The sequence below is a fragment of the Hypanus sabinus genome, chromosome 2 (assembly GCF_030144855.1).
Source record: "Hypanus sabinus isolate sHypSab1 chromosome 2, sHypSab1.hap1, whole genome shotgun sequence".
Taxonomy (NCBI): Eukaryota; Metazoa; Chordata; class Chondrichthyes; order Myliobatiformes; family Dasyatidae; genus Hypanus; species Hypanus sabinus.
In genome coordinates, this window is record NC_082707.1 from 118,805,637 (window position 1) to 118,833,008 (window position 27,372).

General features: G+C 41.3%; 1 protein-coding gene across 6 annotated transcripts in view; it reads left to right on the plus strand.

The window, feature by feature from the left end:
- rad51b (RAD51 paralog B) overlaps window positions 1-27,372 on the plus strand; it is a 562,125-nt gene that overhangs the window by 381,883 nt on the left and 152,870 nt on the right. For all 6 annotated transcript variants that reach the window (XM_059953396.1, XM_059953406.1, XM_059953376.1 and 3 more), the window contains exon 9: window positions 10,526-10,644. In XM_059953396.1, coding sequence (XP_059809379.1) covers window positions 10,526-10,644 — 119 coding nt within the window. The remainder of the gene's footprint in view (window positions 1-10,525; window positions 10,645-27,372) is intronic.

Sequence of the window (27,372 nt, forward strand, 5' to 3'; positions counted from 1 at the left end):
AGGACAGGCCTTCAGCAGAACTGCAACAATCATAACTGCCTCCTGATCATTGTCCAGACTTCAGTTCTCATTGGTGACATGTTCAGATGCAGGGTGTGAACAGATGATGCAATGAAAAACTACTAATTAGCATTGGAGACCAATGTTCCCTCTAAGGTATGCATGCACTCACATCTTTTGCCACTAGCACTCAAAGGAATTTAAACAGTCCACAAAAGGCTGTCACCCCATACCTTGTGGACATGTTAAGTATATTTCACAATTGTACACAATCACTTTTCTTTTCTGGTTTCTGATGTGGATGGTATTGACAGTAGAGTGTGCGATGATTTGTCTGCAGATTTTAGAACTGGCTTATTTAATGAAGAACTTGTTGGTTCACGATGGCAAATTCCAAGATCTCCATATCTTCCACCCTGGGGAGATCACTCCAGTGCCACTGTTTGTAGTGACAGAACCAACACAGGAGGTTGCAGTTTACGAGTGATAAGCCCAACATTCACTTGCAGAAACTGCAGCAAGACCTGCCACTCCAAAACTGGACTGCACAACCATAGTTGGCATTGCAGCTCTGCAATAGACTGACCCATAGCACACACTCCATTGACCTTTGAGACAGATAGATGCCATCATGTCGAATTCCAAAGAAGCAAAAGGCATGAAGCACAAAAGAACTACCAGTTAATTCAAAGCAGAATGGCTTAATGAAACAGAAGAAACTGCTACACCCAAAGCTCATGAGATCAGGAACGAGCAGCTACAAGAAATAGTTATGTATAGTACAGAAACTGGTGTTACCTGTGTGTGTTGTTGTAATGTAGAAGTTGCTAGAGAATTTGCAAGTTGGAAGAAATGGAGTGATATTTGGAAACTTAACTTTTTAAAGCATAATTTCGCAAGCAAATCACATATGGACGGTATGAAAAAGCTCTGGTGAGAAAAACCTTCATTACCCTCTACAGACCTGCTTATTTATGTTTTGTAAATGTGCAGATGAACAAGAGCAAAAATGATCAAACCCAGATGAGGTCAAAGTTCTTATTAATGGCCATGAAATGACAAAACAACTTAAATATGTTAATTATCTTGTTCAACTTTATGTGTCTTATGGAATTAAGCTGCAAAATCTGTGCTGTATGCAATAATTTCCAAAATAAAATACTGATCGGGATATATTGTCAGCTAGTTTTGTTTGACCATTTCAAACACCTTTAGTGACATGTGAAAATACTAATACTATTACATGCTGCCATATAGTTTGAGAAATAAGACTCATTGATGTGTGTTATTTTATTTCTTTTAAACAATGAGTAACAAACTGGATTTGGTTGTTTATTGTTCTTAGAATAGCTTCAGATCGACTTACACTTAAACATTCAGTGCTTGCACGTTGTTGTTACTGGGCAAAAGTTGTACAGCATACGATTTTTGCACACACTGGTCATTACAAATTAGAAAGAACATTGCTGGAGGCACACGAGATTAAGAATGCTGGAATCTAGAACAACAAGCAAGATGCTGAAGGAACTCAGCAGTTCAGGCAGTATCTGTAGAGGAAAATGGATAACCAATCTCTCATGTTGAGACCCTTCATCAGTATTGATGAAGGGTTTTGACCCAAGAAAGGTCAACTGTCCATATCCTTTTACAGAGGCTGCCTGACCCACTGAGAACCTTCAGCATCTTGTTTATTGCTTAAAGACCACACCCTGTTTTCTTAACACCATCCCCATTTGATTTCTGTATTCTTTCATTATTTCTTTCCCCACAAAGATGATGTCTGTTTTTAACTGAAGTTTGTCACTACCTTAAAATCAACAGTTTTTAATCATGAAAATTCTGTGTGGAAAGGATATTTTGTGAAACAAAATGCAGTTTGGAAGGGTAAACTTAACTTGTTTGCACTCCTTTCATTTAGTTTGTTTTGCTCTGTAGAAACACCAATGTGATCACATGCTCAGCTGTTGTTGCTTACCACTTGTGTCTGTGCCCATTGTCTTTTTGCTGTTTTATTGAGTACAACTGGTAGAGATGAGAGTTACGTTTTAGGCCAACATGTTTTCCTCCAGGCACCCACTGCAGTCATATTTATTACCAGCAATTTGCAACAGAGAAAGCAACATCATTATCAGTTTGATGACAGTAAATATTGAGAAAATTTTAGTCTGTACATTGTAAACCACTTTTACTAGCAAGTTAAGGTGATGCATGGGAAGGAAGCTCTGATTTGAGTTCAGAGCAGAGCAGGCGAATTCAATAATGATCCAGACAAAGTGGAGAGGGGATGTGAGAGAGGCTAGGAGCAACAGTGTGTGAAATAAAAGTGGATTCAGTACCACTATGTATTAATAAGGCTAGGTTTTCAATATTCGGTTTATCTTTTTCTTTCTTTGGGCAGAAATCCTTGTTGCTTGTGTAATTCCCTTGTACTGTTCCAAGCCACTAAATCGTCCCAGACTAGTTTGTCATGGGAAACATTGTCTTGTGACAGTAAACGTATTCTGGTAGGTTGGTAGTTAGAATTTGTGACTTCTAGCATTCATTAGCAATCTCAACCTGGACAAAATGGGCTAGCATTCAGCTAATGGTATCACAGTCCTGTGTGGGATTTGAGATCTAACTGGTCAGTGTGCCTCCACTCTGCCCTGCACAGTGCAGTAACTGAATAGGCCATCAGAGCAATGCTATACTTGCACAAGCAAAAGCAAACATCATCCGGCCAAAGTGAAGGTTGGAAACTGTTCAGACCACGTTCTGAAGAGGTGTGGCACTATTAAACCTTGTAAAAATGTTAATGTTGTTCTCTGTTACTCAGTAGTAGCTATCAGGTCAGATTGCAGTAGTTTGACAGCTGGTTTGTGCAAATGCTTGTTGGGACATCAGAGTTAGATGAAGTGAGGATGTGGTACAGTGAATACTGGGTCACAAACTACAGGCCCAGCAGACCGGCATTCACGCTGTCTTTATCCGAGTAGAAGGTTGCTACAAGCTGGGTCTGAACTGAATGAGAAGTGGCAGTGCTATCACGCTGCCTTAATTTGTGCTTTAAAAGGTTTTGAAAGACAACGTAAAAGCAAAAAAAAAGATATGCAGCTGTTGGAAATATGAAGTGAAAATAAAACTTCTGAGCAGAAGTGGAGAAAAAAAAATGACCTTTCCTCCTAAAGCAGACTAAAATCGGCCATTTACTGACAGTGAAGTTGTCAATCTCATCATATGACTTTTAACACATAGTAACCCTTACCAAATGGTTCTGAATGACTCCTGACACATATTAACCCTTACCAAATGGTTCTGAATGACTCCCGATACATATTAACCCTTACCAAATGGTTCTGAATGACTCCCGATACATATTAACCCTTACCAAATGGATCTGAATGACTCCTGATACATGTTAACCCTTACCAAAAGGATTCTGAATGACTCCTGACACATATTAACCCTTACCAAATGGTTCTGAATGACTCCTGATACATATTTACCCTTACCAAATGGATCTGAATGACTCCTGACACATATTAACCCTTACCAAATGGTTCTGAATGACTCCTGACACATTAAACCTTACCAAATGGATCTGAATGACTCCTGATACATATTAACCCTTACCAAAAGGATTCTGAATGACTCCTGAAACATATTAACCCTTACCAAATGGTTCTGAATGACTCCTGATACATATTAACCCTTACCAAATGGATCTGAATGACTCCTGACACATATTAACCCTTACCAAATGGATCTGAATGACTCCTGACACATATTAACCCTTACCAAATGGTTCTGAATGAGTCCTGACACATAGTAACCCTTACCAAAGGATTCTGAATGACTCCTGATACATATTAACCCTTACCAAAAGGATTCTGAATGACTCCTGACACATATTAACCCTTACCAAATGGTTCTGAATGACTCCTGATACATATTAACCCTTACCAAATGGATCTGAATGACTCCTGACACATATTAACCCTTACCAAATGGTTCTGAATGACTCCTGACACATATTAACCCTTACCAAATGGTTCTGAATGACTCCTGACACATATTAACCCTTACCAAATGGTTCTGAATGACTCCTGACACATATTAACCCTTACCAAATGGATCTGAATGACTCCTGACACATATTAACCCTTACCAAAGGATTCTGAATCATGCCTGACACATATCAACCCTAACCAAAGGGTGCCTTCCGCCTTGGATTTTCTGCCAGCCAGCTGACAATGTAGATATCCTGGTGATCTACATTGCACGTTGATGATACCATCAGGCCACAGTTTTGTGGGTGTCTGCTTGGTGGCCTGAGTTTGACTTAACAAAATGAGAAAGGCTGGGATGTTGGAGTTTGGAGCTTATTTTGTTTTAATTCACCCACCCACCCTAACTCTCCACACAACATTTTCATTGGGTTAAGTGGTGCAATGGGAATAAAGGAGTTAAAACTGAGGCTAGAAATCAATGTGAGTATGATAGCCAAAATGTGAGTTGCACTATCCTGTGTTGGATCACTTTAGTGCCCTGGGATCTGCCACCACCTGAAGGTTAATCTTGGTGCTGGTGTGAAGCCAGTTAAACAGATAAAGGGACTCAAATGCATTCTGACGGGGAGTGGATGGGGTCTTGTGTGGATCAAACATAGTAGCATGGATCGATTGAACTGCAGGACCCGTTTGGTACTATAAAACTGTAATACACTATCCAGTGAAATCAGGGAAAGGATCTTGTGTCATAACACAAGATTATAGGATCTTGCTGAATTGTAATGAGCTTGGAGACTGAAGGCTATGATTACTGGCAGAAATGGTTAGAGATAAATCCAGGTAGGAATTTGCATAGGGTGGTTGCAGGTGGGAGGAGAATATTTTATTTATTGTTTACCAAATAGTTAATTGCCCTTGACATTAAGACAGCATTTGATTGAATATGACGCTTCCAGTAAGCTGGTGGTGCCCTCAGATGCAGCAGTCTCTATGGGACCATCCAAAAGTGTTATTGTCTTATTTAATGTTTTTTTTTAAATCATTGCAAGAGCATGCTGGACATTAAAAACTTAAATTGCTGCAGTTTACCCCATCAGCAAGTTGCTTGTTGGTGGAGGAACTGAAGGAGCTGGACGGTGCAGACCGAGATGCTGCCTGTGACAGAGAGCTGTTGGTGAGCAATCGAACATTGGGCATCAGTGGTGTGGAATGCTGAAAGACACGCTCTCTCCTTGCTGTTGCCATCAGGAAGAATGTACAGGAGCCTCAGGGCTCTCACCATCAGGTTCAGGAGCAGTTATTACCCCTCAACCATTAGGCTCTTGAATCAGTGAGATAACCACTCACCCCATCAATGAGCTATTCTCACAACCACTGGACTCAGTTTCAAGGACTCTTCATCTCATGTTCTCTATATTTATTGCTTGCTTGCTTATTTATTTATTTACCTATCTATCTATTAATTATTGTTATCATTTTTCTCTTCCTTTTTGTATATGCAGTTTGTTGTCTTCTGCTCACTGGTTGTCCTTCCTCTTGGGTGTGGTCTTTCATTGATTCAGTTAAGGTTGTTGGATTTATTGAGTATGCCCACAGGAAAATAAATCTCATGATTGGATATGGTGACATATATGTATGTACTTTGACAATAGATTTACTTTGAACTTTGGTTTACAGTACTGGCAAATGGTGGTGAGCTGTGTGGCCTCAGTTTTAATGAGGACTGGGTCTTAAGCTGCGGTGTGGCTTGTTTGCAGCCACCCGGGAGAGGCGTTGGAGTTGGGTGCTCCACCAAAGTGACAGGAGCAGTGTGGCATGGTGTCCATGCTGGAGTTGTTCCTGTCCCCAGTGTTCACTCAGCAGAAGACGAGCTATATTGTGTTCGACTGCAGTCTGCATGGACTCAGGGACTTGGAGTACGTTATTTTTGTGTAACTGTATTTTACTGCTATCTTATATGTGCATCCTATACTATATATCTGCTTGCTATCTTACATGTGCAATAAGTGCCTGGGCTGTGTGTGACTGTTGGTACTGTGTTTTGCACCTTGGCTTCAGAGGAATGCTGTTTTGTTTAACTGTATTCATGGGTATTCATGTATGGTAGAATGGCAATTAAACTTAAATTTGAGCTTGATAAGTTTTCACATTGTGGTTCCATGGACAATGCAATTAATGGCAACAGGTTGAGTAAAAGCAGTGACTATAGGCAGGATGACTGTAGGTAAACTAACAGGTCGGGTGCCAATACAGATGGGGGAATGTGTGTACTGTATAAGTATATGCAAGAGGACGAACGTATATGTAAATCCCTATACATACTGCAGGAGAGACCATGTACAAAGCAAGAACAGGCAAAAGGGTGGGCATAAAGTGAAGAGCATGAAAGACAACAGTTTACTATATAATTAATTGCCCTTGATATTAATGGTATTCAGGAGGTTTGGCTAAACTGAAGTCTTTCGGAATTAGAGGCAAGTCCTTTGCTGATTGGAATTGTTATCCATTACAAAGAAAGATGGCTGGCAGTCAATCATCTCAACCACAGGCATCTTTGATGATTAGTCTTCTCGGTCAACCATCTACAGCTGCTTCTTCAATGACTCCTTCAGTGGTAAGGTCAAAAGCAGGCATGTTTGCTGACGATTCGCAGATGTTCAGCACCATTTGTGACTCCTCAGATTTTGAAGCAGTTTACTGAATGCAGTAAGACGGAGAATTTCTCGGCCTGGGCTGATGGTTGGCGTGAATGTTACTTGCCACACAAATGTCAGGCATTGACAATATCCAACAACAGAAAATCCAGCTATCACTCCCTGACTTTTGATGGCATTACTACCACTGAATTGCCCACTATCTGTATCAAGATGGCACCGAGCTGCGATCTTCGTTAAGTGTTTTTAGTATTTTTTGGGGTCTATGGAGATGGTTCTGAGGTCAAAGAATGGAGGTAGGGGTCAAATTAGGGTTTTATGGAGAGGGCTGTAGGGGAGACAGGCTGGAGGTCTAAGTCTCCACTCAGTGCTCAAGGTCAGTGATATATACTTGGGACACTCATGGGTGAGGCCTGGATGTTGGGCCGATAGCCCTGTGTGGACGAAGGCTGGTGGCTCCCCAGGGTCAGTCAGTTGTTGGCAGGTTCTGGAGTTGGATGCCCATGCAGGCAGGAGGAAAGGGGTCCAATGACTCCCTGGGTTCGCAAATCAGTGAGATTTGAGTTCAAGGCCTAGTGTTTGGGTCCTGCCATTGGCAAATCCACAGTTCAAGGCATGGTGCCCGGTGATGGGTGGGTACTGGTGTCGATGCTGAAGATAAAGGTCGAGGAGAAGAATTGGAAGTCCAAAGGTCAAGGCCCGTTGACCAGACCCCCGGGTCAGTGAATCTCTGTGAGTCCACTGAGGTGCCCAAAGGCTGAATGTATGCGTAACTGAGTCTGAGTCTGCAAACCGAAGAGAACTGCATGTGAGACTGTGGAAGGGAGGAATGGAGCTTGCTTTGTTGCTTGTTATCTTTTGTTGTATTCTGTGTTGCTCTACAAAGCATCGTGGGCATGTTATTGTGGTGCATGATGAAGAGACTTGCGAATTGCCCCCAGCACATCATGTCTCTGGTTGTTAACACAAATATACATTTGTTTGTTCCAATCTACGTGTGATAAATAAACCTGAATCTTGAATTCTTGGGATTACCATTGATTGGAAACTGAACTGGAGTTGTCTTATACACAATGTGGCTAAAAGAGCAGTTCAGAGGCTAGGAAACTCACGTCCTAACTCCCCAAAGCACATTCACCATCTACAAGATTTAAGGCAGGAGTGTGATGGAATACTCTCGCTTGTCTGGATGAGTGCCGCTTTAACACTCAGGAATCTTGACAGCATGCAGGACACAGCAGCCTGCGCACTTGGCACCCCATTCACACCCATTGATCCATTGCACCATTCCACCAGCAATGCAGAGAGGCAGCAATTTGCACCAGCTCTTGGACATACCACAACTCACCAACAACTTCCAAGCACATTACATCTACCAGCATGAAGGAGAAGGATAGCAAAAGTATGAGACACCTCCTCCTGGAAGTTGCCCTCGCAAGCCACTTACAATTGATTTGGAAATATGTCACTGATTTGGAAATTCTCACTGGGTCAAAATCCTGGAACTCTCCCTCACAACATTGTGGGTGTATGCAGACCTCAAGGACAGCAGCAATTCATGAAGGAAACTCAGCACCACCTCAAGGGCAATGGAATGCTGGTTCATTCTGTGAAGCCCGCATCCCTGAATGAATTTAAAAAAGTACATGCATGGAGACTGGTATGTGATGCAATTGCAGGCAGAGGGAGGGTTGCAGAGGAGCCAGAGTTGACAGGATTGTTGTGCTAGAATAATCAGGGGGGAGGCAGGATGTGCTAGAACAGGCAGTACAACTGTGTGGTGCTAGAACAGATAGGAGGAATTGGTACAGTGCCAGAGCAGACAGGAGTGATGGGCTACACAAGCAGAAAGAGAGGCATCAGGTGCTAGAGCAGACAGGGTTTTAATGTGCTCTAATAAACAGGGGTGAGGGAAGATTCAAGACTGTTTAATGTCATTTTACTGTACACAAGTGTAAAGGGGAACAAAATAATTGTTCTTCCGGATCCAATGCAGCGCAAAAAGCCATAAAGAACACAATAATAAAAAAATAGATATGTAAGCTAGCTTATATACTACACATAGATGGATTGTATGCCCATAAAGTGAATACTAGGGTGTGTATTAGGTGACTGACAGGAAATAATAAAGTAGTGATAGTTGGCGTTGTGGCCTCATGCTCTTCCTCCTCCACTCTGTAGGCTGTCTAAGCATTTTGGTGAGTGTCCAATGTGGCAGGAATGGATTTTTGATAAGTGACATTATCTGCCGTTCAAAGCACTTCATGGTGATTGGTGTCAGTGCTAGAACTGGTCGGAGGTGGGTGAGCTGCTTGAACAGGTAGAGGGAGGGGTGTGTGGTGTTCCAGTAAGAAGGACCTTCATTTACTCGTGTGTGCATCCTTACCAAGTGAGTTTATCAATTTACCTTACACTCTGTGCATTTTTGAATGGTGATGGAGAATATTTCCTGTATGGACCTGATAGCAGATTTGTAAACAGTGTATAATCAGTGAATACTATATCCCACTGTTGAATAGGTATTGTGCTTAATTACTAAATTTCATCATGTATGTCATTTACAGAGCTCAGAATGAAAAACAACCTCTAGGGTACATGAAGTTACTGGAGGGCAGAGTATGAGCAATGTTATATCAAATGCGATCAATGGTAACAGCTTGTGTTCTGCCAAGTGAACACCGGGATGGGGTCAGAGGGCAGCACCGTCTCCAGCATAGAGCCTGCGCCACACTGCAGTGCAAACAGGTGACACTGTGGTTTGAGGCCTAGTCCTTGCTATGACCAAGACCTCACAGGTCCCCTGCCATTTGCCAATAAACCAGTGAATTGGACTTGCAGCATTCCACACCATGTATGTCCAACATTTCTTGCAATAGCAAGAAAAATGATGAAGACAATGACTTGCTGTTTGACGGCACACCTCTTTCATGCACCGATGCCTCTGTATCACGGTCTGCACCAACCAACTCTTTCAGTTTCTAAACCAACAAGCAACTCACCGATGGGGTAGACCTGCAGTACTATAAATTCTTAATGCAATCATAATAAATTAATTTTAAAAAGACAATAACTCCTTTGGTTGACCCTGTAGAAGCCGCCACCTTGCCGGAAGTTATTACCCTCCTTGAACCAGCACGGATAACTTAATTCACCACTACTCAGTAGTGTCTGCAGCTCACAGACTCACTTTCAAGGACTTTTTCCCAGTATTATTTTGTCTTCTTTTGCCATTGTTGTTTGGCAGTCCCTGTTTATATATAGTTGTTTGTAAAATTCTATTACGTTTTTTCCCTAGAAGTTCCTGCAAGAAAATAAACCTCAAGGTAGTATAGGTAATATATTTGTACTTTGATAATAAATTTACTGCAAACTTGAACTTTCTTTCCAGAGACTGGAATTGGCATTTTTTTTAATAATCCTCCAGTACACAACTGAGAGATTGTTGCACTTTTGCTGATGCTATCTTTTCTATGTGAGGCTCATTTGAAACCCGTCTCTCTCCTTAGGCTGAACTTGAAAGATCCTATGGCACTATTCAGTGAATAGCATGGCTGTCTACCTCAGGCCTCCTGACCAGAATTTAGCACTGAAAAATCCTGGTTACTGTTTGTGGTAGCTTGCTGTGCATAAATTGGCTGCTGCATTTACTACAATGCAACCGTGAAAATGCTTCAGATATACAGTACTTAACAGAGTTAGGAAAGGCAAATTCTTTCTCTTGCTTTGTTCTACCCTGTTCTACAGGTTTGCTGAGGAGTTCTTGATATAGGTATTGCAGCCTCACTGTCGATTAGGTTCACCACCACAAAGCATCAGCAATAAATGAAGTTTGCTTTGTCATTTTCTGCTAAATTACTTTCTGTGCTTTGCTCTTGCTTGCAGGTTGCGGGGTTAGCCCTGATGGAGAAACAGGCTATGCGACTGCAGCCTTGGGAAACACGTGGAGCCACAGTGTCAACACCAGGCTCATTATGCAGTATCTGGACTACCACAGCAGGCAGGTGAGATTCTCAGGGGCTGCAAGCCAGAGCAGCGGCAGAGGAAACAAAGCCTCCATCTCAATATGTGGGTTGCCACACGAGGTTAAAGATCTTGACCACAGGGATAGTGTGCAGAGCTCCAATGAGTAAGTGTAAAGAGAAGCTGTTGATAATAGTTTGCAAAAAGCTGTAAAAGCTAGTTGCTTCTCAATCAGCCCAAGTTACTGTTTATCCACTTCCTTTGTAACACACAGCAGCAGCACATTAATCAGGTATGTGTGCTGCAGGTTTCTGACTGACCATTCTCTCCTCTGTCACAAAGACTGTGCATGTCAGAATAACACAAACATACTGCATGTTCTCAGTTTTAGAATGACTGGCATAAAACGGGAGGAGGAGGCCTAGCCTACTGGGCAGCATAGTGCACAGCTCCTAGACCTGCTGCCTCACAACACCACAGACTTGAATTCTATCCTGACCTTCGGTGCTGAATGGAATTTCCATGTTCTCCTTGCGACCACAAAGGTTTCCTCCCTCATCCACAGACATACATGTTGATAGTAAATTAACTACAGTAAATTGCCCCTGCATTGTAGGTGAGTGGTAGAATCTGGTAATAATGTAGGGAGGATGAAAAATGGGAATAATATTGGATTAATGTAAATGAGTAGGCACAGTTGATGGGCCAAAAGGACAGTTTCTGTGCAGTGTCTTTCTGTGATTATTTTCCCCCTGCAAGCTCTAACTGTACAATATTCTCATTCAAGTTATTTGTAAAAAATGATAGGTCAGACATGAAACATAGTTTTGGTTACCCTGTTAAAGCATAGATGTCATTAAGCATTTGGGCAGACACATGGATAGAGGGATATGGGCCAAAAGCAGTCAAATTGACTAGTTTAGATGGGCATCTATGTTGACGTGGACAAGTTGGGCCAAGGGCCTTTCACCCTGCTGTATGGTTCCATGACACCATGCACTATGAGTCTGCAGTCTATGGATTTGAGCCCTATATCCAACTGAACAAGATGGCGCTGGTGAACCAAGATGACCTATTGCAAGCTGCTTACACAACTTCTAAATAGACCTCTCTTGAATTACTCTCACTTCAATCTGCAGCACGTAATTTACCTCTAGGCAACATACTTTTGTACTGTCTCAGTGAACTAGCAATTTCTCTCCGCGGGCTTAACTCTCAAGCATACAGGTATGGCACCTTTAAGCGGCTGGGAGGAGCAACAGACTCCAAGCCAGACTAAAACACCAATCGATGCAAGGTCCTCTATCCACTATCTTTTTTGCAAAAGTACAGGCGATGGAGAAAAAGATTGAGGTTCTAAGAGCAAGATTACTGTACTGGAGGGAAATGAGGAATTCATGTATTCTCTGTTTCACGGAGACAGGCTCAATCTGGACACACCGGTTAGGTCAGTAGGACCAGGAGGCTTCTCAGTACATGCGATGGACCAAACTGCTAATTTGGAGAGAGGAAAAAGTGGGGATCTGTCTTACATGATATACTCATTGAGTCACTCAGATGTAGTGGTTTTGTCACATACTTGTTCTCCTGACCTGGAACATGTAATGATCAAGTACCGACCATTCTACTTACCAAGAGAGTGTGTTTCTGACCACAGTTTGCCTATCACCAAAAGCCAACATTGATCAGGCATTCGAGATATTGAATGCTGCTATCACCAAACAAGAAACAGTCCACCCTGACACATTTCAAGTCATAGCCAGGGACTTCAACCAGGCTTGTTTGAAGAAATCCCTGGCCATTTACCATCAGTATATAACCTGTAGCACCAGAGGTCCCAACACACTTGGCCACTGCTATACTACAATGAGGAATGCCTAGCATTCCATGCCTTGACTTCTCTTCAGGAAATCTGATCACTTAGCTGTCTTTCTCTGACCTATATACCAGCAGAGGCTAAAGAACAAGGCTCCAGAGATAAGGACAACAAAGTGATGGTCATGGAAGGCAGAGGAGCGGCTACGGACTTATTTTCAGTCAGTGGTCTGGGCCGCATTCAGGGTCTCATCAGAGGATCTGAATGAATACACCACAGTTGTCATGGACTTTATGAAAACAATGCTAGATGATCGTGTACCCACAAAATCATTCAGAGTCTTCCCTAACCAGAAACCTGGATGAACCATGTGATCCACAATCTGCTGAGGTTCAGATACAATCTCCAGAAAACCATCTCACTATGTTGTGGCAATTCTGGACCAGACTTGAATAACTGAAGATGCTTGACAACTGTGGTAGAGCTTGAATGCTATCATCTCTTACAAAGTGAAACCAAGGTGACATAGGTGACAACAAGGCTTCGCTTCCAGTTGAGCTCAATGTATTCTGTCTCACCTTGACTGTCAAAGCATGGAGGAACCATTACAAACTCCCACATCCCCCAATGACCCTGTAATTTCAGACTCCGTAGCCAATGTGAAAGCAGCCTTCAGTAGGATGAACACACGGAACGCATCTGGCCCAGACGGAGTACCTGGCTGAGTGCTAAAAGCCTGTGCTGATCAACTGGCTGGAGTGCTCACTGACATCTTTAGTGTCCTGTTTCCATACTCTGAGGTACCCACCCACTTCAATTCTACAGGTGTCTAAGAAGAACATGGTAACCTGCCTCAGTAATTATTGTCTGGGAGCATTTACATCCAATGTGATGAAGTGCTTTGAGAGCTTGGTGATGAAACATATCAACTCCTGCCTGAGAAATGTCTAAGATCTGCTCCAATTTGTCTACCAGCACAGCAGGTCCATGGCAGATACCATTTTATTGGCTCTTCACTCAATCTTGAAACATCTGGACAGCAAAGGTGCATAAATCAGGCAGTCTGTGTACTTAGCCCCCTGCTCTTCTCACTTTATACTTATGACTATGTGGCTAAGCACAGCACCAATGTCATATTTAAGTTTGCTGACAACACCACTGTCGTTGGATGAATCAAAGGTGGTAATAAATTAGAATAGAGGAGAGAAATTGAAAAGCTAGCTGAGTGGTGCCACAACAACTTCTTACTCAATGTCAGCAAGACCAAGGAGTTGATTATTTACTTCAGGAGGAGGAAAATGGAAGCCCATGAGCCAGTACTCTTCAGGGGAATCAGAGGTGGAGAGGGTCAGCAACTTCAAATTTCTTGGTATTATAATTTTGGAAGACCTGTCCTGGGCCCAGCACGTAACTACAATTACGAAGAAAATACGTCAGTGCCTCTACTCCCTTAGAAGTTTGCCAAGATTTGGCATGACCTCTAAAATTTTGACAAAATCTATAGATGTGAAGTGGAGAGCATATGGAGTGGTTGCATCATGGCTTAGTATGACCCTATGACACCTATGCTCTTAAACTGAAAATCCTACAAAAAACAGGGGATAAGGCCCTCCTCACGACTGAGAAATCTTGGAGAGCTGTTGTAGTGAAGCAACATCCATCATCAAGGACTCCCGCCATCCAGACTGTGCTCTCTTCTCACTGTGCCATCAGAAGAATGTGCAGAAGTATCAGGACCTACACCACCAGGTTCAGGAATAGTTATTGCCCCTCAATCATCTAGCTCTTGAACCAAAAGGGATAATTTCACACAACTTCACTTGCCCAGTCACTGAACTGTTCCCGCAACCTATAGACTCACTTTCAAGGATTCTTCATCTCATGTTTTCAATACTTATTGCTTATTCATTTATTATTATTTTTTCTTTTTTTTCTCTTTTGCATTTGCACATTTTGTTGTCTTTTACATGTTGGTTATTTGTCTTGTTGGGTGTGATCTTTGGTTCTATTGTGCTTCTTGGATTTACTGTGTGTGCCTGCAAGAAAACAGATCTCAGGGTTGTATATAGTGACATATTTGTACTTTGATAATAAATTAACTTTGAAATTTTGAGTATATTGAAGGCCAAAATTCTGTTTCAGTACTGTAGGAGCTCTGTCCTTCCTTTCTGGAGGTGTACTTTGAAGTTAGGGAAGGGAAGTCAGGTCACCATTTACTCCTTACCAGCATTCACGAAACACTTCATCTAATTCATTCCCATTTGTCAGCCCTTTGTTGAGAGTCACAGATTCTATGTTACAATAGTGACTGCACAATAAAATGTGGTTAACATAATGCTGTTACAGTTCTGGGCACCGGAGTGCGGGGTTCAATTCCAGCACGTCTCTAAGGAGTTTGTTTGTTCACCCTGTTGATGTGTGGATTTCTTCTGGGTGCTCTGGTTTCCTCCCACATTCCAAACATGTACCAGTTAATGTGCTAATTAGTCATTGTAAATTGTCCTGTGATTAGGTTAGGGTTAGTGCAGCTTGTTGGGCTAGAAGGGCCTGTTCTGTGCTGTATTTCTAAATAAATAAAAACTAAAAAACACCTTGTAGTGGCCTAAGGTTGTAGGAGGAATGCTTAGGTGTGTGGTTTCCATTCCTTCCATTCCATTCCTTCAAAATAGTATGTAAAATCAGTTGATGGTCACAAGGAATTGGCTGAATTGTCTCTTGGCTCATTCTAACATTGTTTAACATCTTTACTGCAATATTTACCTAACAATTCTTTAGCTTTGTCTGATGTAAATTGTGGCTCATTTTCTACCAATCTTGCCTCTGGGTCAGATGGGCAGGAGTTCAAAAACTGCTCCAAAAAAACCTGACCACAGACTCAGCTGAAGATCCAGTACAGGGCTGAGGCACTGTTAGAGGAAAGGCATTAAACTGAGTCACTGAGAAAAAGAATGGAGTAGATCAGCAGAGGAGAGGAGCAGAAATGTTCTCTCAAACTCAGTTTATTTATCACCATTATTATGCTGCGGACTGCTGGACATGCCCCACAGCCCTGCCATTAGCAGAAAGGAGCATAGTTTGCTTCTAACTACCATATTACCTCATGTGGCCTCACACCCTGTTTCCTACCCATCTCTCCCTCGCTTTCTACCCTGCTGAAAACTAACTTGTTTTCTCTCTTTCCCATTTTATCAAAGGATCTTGTACATGAAACTTTAGCCCTGTTTCTCTGCCCACAGATGCTGCCTGACATGCTGAATCTTTCCCAAAATTCCCTGTTTATATTGGATTTTTCTCTAGTGTTTTGGCTGTAGGGAACCCCTAGAGCAATGCTTCGAATTGCTTTGAGTTTCAGAGCTGTTGGGAGTGTTAAATTGTCCACCACGTGTAGAGCTTGGGACTGCTCAGAGAGCTGCTTTAATAGACCAACTCCCATGCCTGACAGTGAATGTGAGATCATCAACCTTCTACTTTGGCAGCAAACATTGCCTCCCAGATCCCCATTTAGTTGTCTAGTCCTCAAGCAGATTGATGTTTCTGAACAGAGACTACGCTTTTCTCAACATATTGTTTATTTAAGTGAGGTGGAGGAGGTACTGCTGCATCTCTAAATTGAACAGAACTCAACTGGAAATACAATTATAAAAGCAGGTTCCATCACCAAAATCCCTTGAGTGAAGGAAAGTTTCAGGATACAAATAGTGTGTGAAACTAATCCCATTCTTGACAGCTCTGTGATCTGCAGGTACAATATAGATTTAAGATGAGAGGTGTGAGGTTTAGAGGAGCTCTGAGGGGAACTATTTCATACAGAGGGATAGGGTCTGAATGACTGAATTGTGCTACCTGAAGAGGTGATGGAGGGAGTTACTCTCATGAAATTTAAGGAGCATCCAGCCTTCCCCAGGTGGCTCTGAATGTCTTTCTTCTTATTGAAACATTGCTTCCTCTCTACCATAGTAGATGGAGCTCTAACCCACATTTTTTCTATTTCCTGCATATCTATTTTCATCCCCTCTCCACTAGGACAGAGGTTCTCTGGTGTTCAACTTACACCCCATGGGCCATTAGCTTTGCTATATTTTCCAGCTTCCCCTCTCCTTGACTTTCTGCATTTTTGCAGTCACTCTTTGGCTCTCTGGTCTGTCCTCTGTTACTACCCGCCTCTTTCCATCCCATGGCATTTTCCAAATGCATTTGGAGGAGATGTTCCAAATGTCCTCTTTCCTTCCCCACCAGCCAAGGACTCAACAGCTATTCCAAGAGAAGCAGCAATTCACTTGTACTATTTCCAATCTAGTCCAGCCAACCATATGATCATAAGTCTTGCAATTCACTTGTCACCCAGCTAATCTTTGAAAACTCTTTGCCCAGGTTTGAAGAACCTTGTTTGTCCCAAAACATTGACTGGTTTCTCTTTCCACAGATGCTGTTTAACTGGCTGAGATCTTCCAGCATTTTTGATTTTCTTTAAAAATTCTACCAGGTTCTTGGGACTTTCCTGTTTTCAGGCCTATGAACTTATGTATCTCATAGTTTTTCTTTAATGATACTAATTTCTTTCACTTCACGTGCTCTGGACTCTTGAAGTTTTTGTGTCTTCTATGAATATAATACAAATTGTTTGTCGAATTCATCTGTTATTTCTTTATTCCAGTTGTAATTTATTTCTATCCTCATCTATAAAGAATATAAAATTGCACACTTGTACTTGCACTTACACACAACTTACAGAAGCTTATGTTGACTGTTTAGTCTCATAAACATTTTTTTCTTCCCTAATCAATGTCTTCATCATCATCATCATCATCAGGTGCCATGCCCAGTTTGAGCTTTGACTGCCATGGCCCACACACTCCTGTTTCGGGTCCAGTGGATCAATTCATTGGTATTCATTTCCAGTTCTCTGGCTGCTGTCTCCATCATTATTTATCTTTGCCTTCCTCTTGCTTTCTTCTCTTCAATCTTTCCCGTAATTACTATGCATTCTAACTTCTCTTTCCTAATCATATGTCCAATGAAGTTACGTTACCTTTTCATGATCTCATACATTATTTCTCTTTTTGTGCTTCCTCTGTTCATGACATCCTCGTTAGATATTCACTTCATCCATGATATTCTTTGCATCCTCCTCAAAAACCACATCTCTGCTGCTTCAATTCGTTTCCTCATGTTACTAGATATTGTCCAACATTCTGAACCATATAACATAACTGGATAAACGTAACATTTCAGTACTCTGAGGTGGGTTGTCATGCCTAGTTTAGTGTTGGTCAGTATATTCTTTATTCTCATAGTCTTTTGCTGTCCCTATTCTTCTTTTGATGTACGTGTTGCACCTGCCATCTGATGTCACCCAGCTTCCTGAGCAGCAAACGTTCTGTGCTTGTTTTATGTCTTCCCCATTTATTTTCAGCCTGCAGATAGGATTCTCCTTATTTTTGGATATCACCACACATCCTGACTTTTTGCAGTTGATAGATAGATAGAATGTCTTAGTCATTCCCTAAAGTAATTCTAAAATAATTCCAATCTCTGGACTTGCAATTCTGCCTGAAAACTTTATAAGTATTTTCATTAGATTTGATACTCCAATGGATGGACAACATCTTCCCACTTATATGTAATGGCCACCTATCGCTTCCCAGCCTCTGTATCATAGCTTCCTTTCACTTCTGTTTAATGGTCATTCTCCCTCCTACATTTTCAGCCCTGATGCAGGGCCTTAACCCAAAACGTTGACCTTCCTTTTGCCTTTACAAATGCTTCTTCACCCATTGATTACTTCTAGCAGTTTTATCTTTTCCTCTGGATTTCAGCACCTGCTACCTCTTTGGTCTCCTGGACCACTTGTGTTTTTATAAACAGATGTATTTTTGTTGCAAACAAAATCATATTTCTGGAAAAGATGGTCCTTGTCTTTCCACTTTTCTCAGTCTGCCATTCATGCCTTTGGTTTCCTTTGTTTGGGTTGAAAGCCTGAGCACATGATTCTTTTCCTTGATCCCAATAATATTTTGCCAAAGCTTTGGCTTTGGGTAGGCCATTATTTAACCATAAACGACCACACCTTGATTGCAATGGATAGGTCACAAACTAGTGGAGTTAACACTAATTGCCCAAATTTTTGATAAATTGCTGCATATTTTTTGTACAACATGTTAAGCCAATAAATTATCAGCAATTCTCAAACCACTGGAGGAATTTAATTAATCAGCAGCATCTGTGAGGGGATATGGACATTTGATGTTTTGGGTCAAGTCCTTTCATTTGAACTGAAAGAAATAGGGAGTTGTCAGTAGAAAGAGGAGGAGGAAGGGGTGGGGCAAGAGCTGGCAGGTGATAGGTGGATCCAGGTAACTGGCGGTGATAGAAGGGGAGACTGAGAATAGGGCTAGAAGCTGGGAGTTGATTGGTGGAGTTGACAAAGGGCTGAATATGATGGAATTTGATAGGAGAGGAAGGTGAAGCATGGGATAAAAAGAGGAGTGTGGGAGGGTAGAGGGAAACCAGTGTGATGAGTTGAAGCATAAGGGGCAGATGGAGAGAGCGCAATGGAAGGAGACATGGTGACATGGGCCAAGTGTTGCAGGTGTTGTTTTGTTGCATCTGTGGTCTCTTGTTGTTTCTAAACTACAGGCATTGCCAGGGTAGATTCCAAATATCTCCTCAATTTGTGCTCTCTGCCATAGAGTCATAGAGAGATACGGCTTGGAAACAGGAGCCTGGGCCCACTGAGTCTACACTGAATATCAGCTACCATTTACACTAATCCCCACATTCACGTCAATGCACTTAGCTTCCACCACACGCTGAAACACTGAAGCCAATCCACAGTGGCCAGTTAACCCAGCAACCTGCATATCTTTGGGATGTAGGAGGAAAGCAGAGCCCACAGAGGAAATACATGTGGTGACAGGGAGAACGTGTTAACTCGCCACAGAAGTACTGGAGGCCAGGATTGAACCCAGGTCACTGGATTTGTATGGTGGCAGCTCTATTATCTGCATGACTGTGCATCGTTGATTTCAACACCACTGGGTTAGTAGCATCCAGGCCTCACAACCCAGCCACTCATCTGTGAATGCTGTTGGAAAATGCAGATGCATTGGGGTTGACTATAATGTTCTCTTCTAAGGATACCTTTGACTGGGACACACTCAGGACCAGTATATTTTGTTCCAATAACAGCTGTACCAATTAGCCAAAGTTTCATGGAAATAGTTAAAAACGTATAGAACTGTGTAAAAAATTATGTAGTTAAAAGAAATACAGAACAATTAGAATACGACCAGTACTAGTAGAGTAATGGCCACATGCACGTGACTGACACTAGTTAGAAAATGTTCAGCAATAGTCTCCTGTCTCAATTAAGCAACATGGTGTCCCAAATAAATGAAGGAAATCCCAGCTATTTTCTTGCTTTGTTTTTCTTCTTTATGACTTGTCCTGAATAAGTAGCTGACCTGATTAACTGATAGCCCAATTAACCAGAATCTACTGTAGATTGTAATGTGAGAAATTCTGCTGTTCCTGTGTACACAGCAAGCTCCCATAAACCACAACCTGTGCTTTAAATGATATCAGTTAACAGTTAAGTATTATTTACACGTGGTGTCTTCTTCACTCAGTCGGAGGCTTCAGTTTAACGTCCCATCCAAATGAAGGCACCTCATTCAGTACTCCTTCAGTACTGCACCAGTTTTAATTTCTGTCATCCTCCTGATCTCTGGAGTTGGGCTAACTTTTGACCTTGATTTAGAAGCAAGAGTGGTACCACTGAACCACTGCTCACAGTAGGAACCACCAAATCAGTAGATAATGGGCAGGTCTTTCAAAAGAAAGATTGCTTCCTTTAGTCATTTACTGGATCTCTGTTTATGATCTCTTGTGTTATAGAGTTTAATAATGAATTTATTTGGCTCAGTGTGTTAAATATATATGTTTTAATGCTTTTTTTCTCAAATGCAGACAATAACATCTTATGATTTAAGTTTTTGTCTCATGATTTAAGTTTAACATCTTAAGCTATGGGAGGTGAATTCTAGCTGATGTAGTGTTATAGCTGGAACTACTGAGCACAAATTCAGATTTCAGACTTCGAAATATTTGCATCTACATAATGAGATACCTTGGGGATGGGACCCAAGTCTAAACACAAAATCCGTGTAATCCTAGAATCAGAAAATCAGAATCAGTTTTAATATCATTGGCATATATTGTGAATGTTGTTAACTTTGCAGCAGCAGTACAATGCAATACATGATAAATATGGGGGAGAAACAGAATCACGTTAAGTATATATATGTGTATATTAAATAGTTAAATTAAGATAAGTAGTGCAAAATAAAATAAAAAATGAAAAAGTAATGAAGTGGTGTTCATGGGTTCAATGTCCATTTAGAAATCCGATGGGAAGAAGCTGTTCCTGAATCACTGAGGGTGTGCCTTCAGGCTTCTGCACCTCCTTCCTATGAAAGAATCACATTACATATACAGTTTATCCATATACCATGAAGGCATTTTTATACAAAATATTTTGAATAATTTTGTGCATGAAATTATAATGTATACATTGAACCATCAGAAACGTAAGCTATCACTACCTTGGCTGCCCAGGTGGACAGTCAGTGGCCATTTGGCATCACTTTCATTCCCGACTCTGAATTTATGTGCTACCAGTAAGCAGTTTTTGCCTTTACTTATCCATCACACATGTAACAGTAAAAATGATTCCATACCATTAATATCATGAAACTATAATGTGTGCAGGGTAACAAAACCAGCACAGCAGCATCGGGAGAGAATACCTGAGTCATCTGTTGAACAACAAGCAATAGCAGGCTTTCAACCTCCACTTACAAAGCCGTGTTTTGATTAGAAGTGCACTGTATTTTAATTTTACTTTTCTATTTTAGGTTTTATGTAAGGTATAAAAACAAGATGGAATTTAATCACAGGTGAAAAAGTCAATGTTTTATTTTTAATGCAGTAATGACACTGGTCATGTTACACTCAAAATGAGATTTTCGGTGGAGATGAAATTTAGATTTCATGCAAAAGTAATGTTTTGCAATTGCCAAAAAATGTGAAGATCTTCACTTACAAAAAGGAACAAATGTAGCAGCGAACACTACAACCATATCAATGTGAGAAATTTGAGTACGTCATCATTGTGATGAGGAACATCAGGCTTACCCCTGGCATTAGATTTTCTACAGCAAAGATCTTGACAAAGTCATCAGTGAGTTTCTCTGCTGCTTCGTGATCACCACAAAATTTAAAAAATTTAAAGCTGTGCCTTTTCTTAAATTTCTGCAACCAGCCTGCTGAATATTCACAATTACCTTCAATTTTCAGTTCATTGTGATAGATCGTTGCTTGTTTCATGATCACCATATGTTCACTCCGACGCTGACTAATCCACTCTTTCAATACACAATCCAGATCTTCATTTTTCACTTTATGTAGTGTTTTTCTATTTTTTATTAACTTCTGTTCATTACTTTCAGCAGAGAACTTTAACACTTTGTCCTTCTGTCCCTTGGGTCCTAGATGGCAGTCATTCCTACACCATACTCCTCTGTCAGATGCTTCACACTTAAACTGCTCCCAAGTTTTTCCAACAACTTGACTTCCTGTGTTATTGATAAACATAAATGCTTCCTCTTTTTCTTTTCATTTACCCATAGGGGTAACTGCAGGCCTTTTTTGATATTTTCCAATAATACCTTCAAAGCACAGAGCAGAAAGTAAGCACAAAACACACGGTAATCACTGGCAGTAATGCATGAAAGTCTGGTTATGTAAAAATTATTTCCATGTGATCATGTTTTGTAAATAGCCCTTTTGATTCATATTGCATAAGGTCATGCCATTCAGCTCATTACATCTAGACTGGCCGGTGGGTATCCATCCATGTTAATTTCCAGCACGTGGCCTCAGATCATTCCCTATCTTAGGAATCACTTTCTAATCATTTAAATTCAGCAGTGGTTTTAAAAACCAGTGTGTTTGCAATTTAAAATATCTGTTCTTACTTAAATGAAGACACCAATTGTCTCTGGAGTCAAATATTTGATATTTCAGACATTTTATCAGCCACACTCTACTGATATTTTGTTACCCTTGGCTCTAAGTTAACTCTGATAAATTACCATGATAAAACCCGATGTATTATTCAGATTTGTGTCTTTCAAACTTCTTGTGGGAGCACTTTAACCATATTGTTCATCCATCCAACCCACAATAATAACTAGGATACTCTACATCTACTTGTGGATGCCAGCAAGCCAGTATCATGACGATAAATGATTGGGAGTTTGAGGACATGATTTGAGAGTTAGGGGGCAGAAGTTTAAGGGAAACACGAGGGGGTATTTCTTTACTCAGAGAGAGATAGCTGTGTGGAATGAGCTTCCTGTAGAAGTAGTAGAGGCCAGTTCAGTTGTGTCATTTAAGGTAAAATTGGATAGGTATATGGACAGGAAAGGAGTGGAGGGTTATGGGCTGAGTGCAGGTAGGTGGGACTAGGTGAGATTAAGAGTTAGATTAAGAGTTAGGCACAGACCAGGAGGGCCGAGAAGGCCTGTTTCTATGCTGTGATTGTTATATGGTTATATATGGTTATTCATACAAATCTCACTGTTATACATCATTATGTGGTTTTAGACAAACCAGGACAGAAGCAGGATGTATAATTTTCCAGTTTGTAGATTCCCTACTTCCTGAACCTCTTCTGTGCTCTATTCAAGTACCCTGAGCTTCTCTTTTGTGTGTTATCTGCAACCCTTAGGCTTCACATTACTGACCTTTGCCTGATGTATTTTAATGACTTTTTAAAACATTTCCTTACCCACACTTTCAAAACTGCCAACCTGGATATAATTTAACCTGAAGACAAGACAAGTGATGTAGATGGAATCGACCCTTGTGTGTTACACCGTTATTGCTGGTAAACATTGACTAAATCTTGATGGAAATAATTTCTGCTGATTTTGTAAATCTAGGGTAAAAGACACCCTAACCATGCCAAACTTCCCTCTCAAACTGGATTTGTATTAAGTTCAGTTTTAGGAAGTGGGGATTACTGGCAAGACAGTGATGAAATGTATACTTCTAATTTCACAGAGGTGGGGGGGGGGGTGTGAGACAACATGTTGATCTGTGTCATTTAATATGCTTGTCTCAATGCTATTAATTGGGGAGTGCCTGGATTCCTTCAGTGTTAGAATAGATAAAAATTTCTATTGTGGTTTTTCCATATACTTGCTTCCTTTTGGATTTAGTAAGAGACAATGGTGTTAAATTTGTGGAGTGCTGTCAAAGAAGCCTTGGAATACTACTGAAAAACATTATGCAGCATAGTGTGCTGACTGTAAAAAGGATGGGAGAAAAATAATTCCCAGGTGCCCTGTAAATCTCCTGACCCTTGTCTTAATCTTTCCCTTCTTGTTTTAGACATTGCTGCTATGGGGAAAAGTCTTGAATCATCTTTCCCATTTGTTCACTGCAAAATATTGTTTACCGCAGTCCGGTCGCTCTCTGCCTCATCTACATCAAGGAAACATCTAGCCTATCCAGTGGCTCTTGTTACTGAAATGCTTCATCCCAGGCAACATTATGGTGAATTTGTTCTGCCTTCTCCAGTGTATTCATGTGTTCCTAAACAAAGACATCCAGAATTGAAGCCACAACTCCAACTGTGGCCAAAGAAAGGTATATTATTACCTCCATGCTCTTGTATTGTAGGCCTGGCTATTGAAAGGCAAGTATTTTTCTACCACCTTCACTACCTAATAATCTGTATGTGCTGCCACCATGAAAGATTTTTGGGCTATACGCCCTGTTCCTCACCTTCCCAGGGCCTTATCATTCATTGTGTATGCCCTACTACAGTGCAGGACATACACAATGCATGTCTTTCCAGAATGCACCAGTTTACACTTAATGGAATTAAATTCCATCAGCCATTGCTCTGCCCATCTTTGTAACATAAAAAGCAACTTTAAGGAGAGACCAGTCATTCACTGTGCATTTTATCTTGCAGTAGGTGTTTGCATAAAAAAAAACTAGCAACTCATAACCTCTCTTATTTCATGCATTACAAATTCACGACGCTCCTTACCTGTAGAAGATGACCACAACTTGGCGGCCTAGCTGGGTAGCCCCAACCGTCAACTTGTGCTTCAATCTAGACTCTGCCTCATTGACTGCTGCCCGGACTGACAACTTCCTGCCTGATCTCACATCCAGCTGGATGTTCTTGATGATGGTCTTTTGAGTCTCGAAGCATCAAGAATGATCCTACCTTGGCTACCTTGGACCTCTTCAACAAGGGATTGCACTGGGATGGTAAGCTTTGTCTGGCTACTGTGGATTGCAATATTAGTGAGGCTGCTCGGTACTCCAAGCCACTTCTTCACATACTTGTTGATCTTCTGTTCCATTGCCTCAACATGGGACATTGCCACTTCATAGGCAGTTAGTGGCCACATTATCCTTGGCATCAGTCTGTACTGCAAGCACCACAACTTCAACTTGCCAGACAAGCCACATTGTTGACAGACATCGGACCTCTGCTGATCTGTTCTCCTGTCTCTTGAACCCTCTTGGTGACCCTCAGCTCCTCTGTGTACCATTGCCTGAGGCTCTTAACTGGTTGGTCCTGAATGGATGGAATCTCCTCTCCACAAAGGGTGAAATGAAAGTCAACCAGCTTTCTTCTCTTAAGAACAAGGCTCCTTGACTTCTTGGTCTTGAACTTCATTCTTCCCCAATCCATTTGCTCCTCGAGTCTAGATAGTATACTTTCCATTGCCTCCATGCTAGGACCCAAAAGGGTGAGATTGTCCATGAACGCACGTATTGGTGGCAACTCCTCTCCACCATCTGGTGACAACTGGGCCCACTGATTCTGCAGCCCTCACAATGACCTCCATGGCTAACACAAACAGGATGGGTGAAATCGCACATCCCATTGGGATACTAATCTCCAAGCTCTGCCACCTAGTTGTAAACTGCTGAGTGGAAAACCTCATCTGGAAATCTTAGTACTGCTTAACCAAGTTCCTCACCTTAGCAGGAATCCACAGGAATTCCATTGCAAACTCAATCAAGACATGGGGAACAGAACCATATGCATTTACAAGATCAAGCCAAACTGCAGCCAGATTTCTTCTCAACTTTTTCGACTCCTGGATGGTATGCTATATTTTACCAGTATGTTCAAGGCATCCCGGGAAGCCTGGTATTCCTGCCTTCTGCACAGATGTATTTACCAATCCATTCTCTATCACAAATGAAGATATTCTTTCTGCTAGAATGCCAAACATAATTTTCCCCTCTACATTCAGGAGTGAAATTGGTCGGAACTGATTCAAAGTAATAGAAATCTCTTCCTTTGGGATGTATACTTCTTTCAGCCTCACTCCATGACAAAGGAACAACACCTTGTCTCCACACCACCTTTGACAATCTCCACAAGTACTTCCTTAGTTCTTCACACTTCTTGAACTCCTTATACGGCACTCCATTAGGTCCTGGCACTGAACCTGACCTTGGCTTTTTGATGAACCGCTCTCGACTTCTGACAGATCGAACTTCACTTATTATGTCTGTTTCTATTTCTGCTACATTAAATGAACAGAGTTTCAGCTCAGGGCTAACAACCCTGACTGGTCAAACAGAACTGTTGCAGAAATAGCAATGAAGAATCCTTCTACATGGAGCAAACAGTTTTTAAATAGTGTCACTTGCATGTTTGTGTTCAAAAAATAACTTTAGTCACTGATAGTTGGCAAGTATTAAATAGCTAGACAATTCAAATTTGCTCACTGCGGTTTCAAGCATTCAGGCTTGGAGATGCCAGAAACGGCCAGGAGTGAAAATATAATGATTTCACTATTTCAATAAGAATCTGAAGGTATCAACAATCATCTTGAATGTTACAATTAAGATGAGGATTTAGAGGATGCAATTGTTGAAAGCACAGTTTTTAAGCTAGTCCACTATCTGCACTAGGTATCTATGCTGATTTTGTTCATTTCTAATCAATCAAAAGAACACATCAGTGTACACCGAATGAATATCTTTGTCGATAACTATTAGGAACTAATGCACAGTTTTATAGTACTGTACTAGTATTGGTAATCATAGAACCATAGAGTCATCGAAAGCTACAGCACAGAATCAGGCTCTTCGGCCCACCTAGTCTGTGCTGAACCATTTAAGCTGCCTAGTTCCATCAATCTGCACACAGACCATTGCCCTCCATACCTCTCCCATCCATGTACCTATCCAAACTTCTCTTAAACATTGAAATCAATATTGCATCCATCACTTGTACTGGCAGGTCGTGACACGGTCACACCTCTCTCTGAGTGAAGTTTCCCCATTTCACCTTTCATCCTTAACCCATGACCTCCAGTTGTAGTCTCACCCACCCTCAGTGAAAAAAAGCCTGTTTGCATTTACCCTATCTATACCCCTATCAAATCTTGAACATCATGTATACATTGTAATTTTTATACCTCTATCAAATCTCTCCTCAATGTTCCACATTCTAGGGAATCAACTTCTAACCTATTCAATCGTTCCCTTATAATTCAGGTCCTCCAGTCCTGGCAACATCCTTGTAAATTTTCTCTGTACACTTTCAATCTTATTTACAATTCTCCTGTAGGTAGGTGACCAAAGCTGCACACAATACAAATTAGGCCTCACCAATGTCTTACACGACTTCAATATAACATCCCTTCTCCTGTACTCAATATTTTGATCTATGAAGGCCAATGTGACAAAAGCTTTCTTTTTGACTGTATTTACCTGTGACGCCACTTTCAATTATTTAAGGACCTGTATTCCCAGATATCTTTGTTCCACTGCACTCCTCAGTGCCCTACCATTCACTGCGTAAGCCCTAACTTCATTTGTGAGCTGACCCCACTGCTCTACT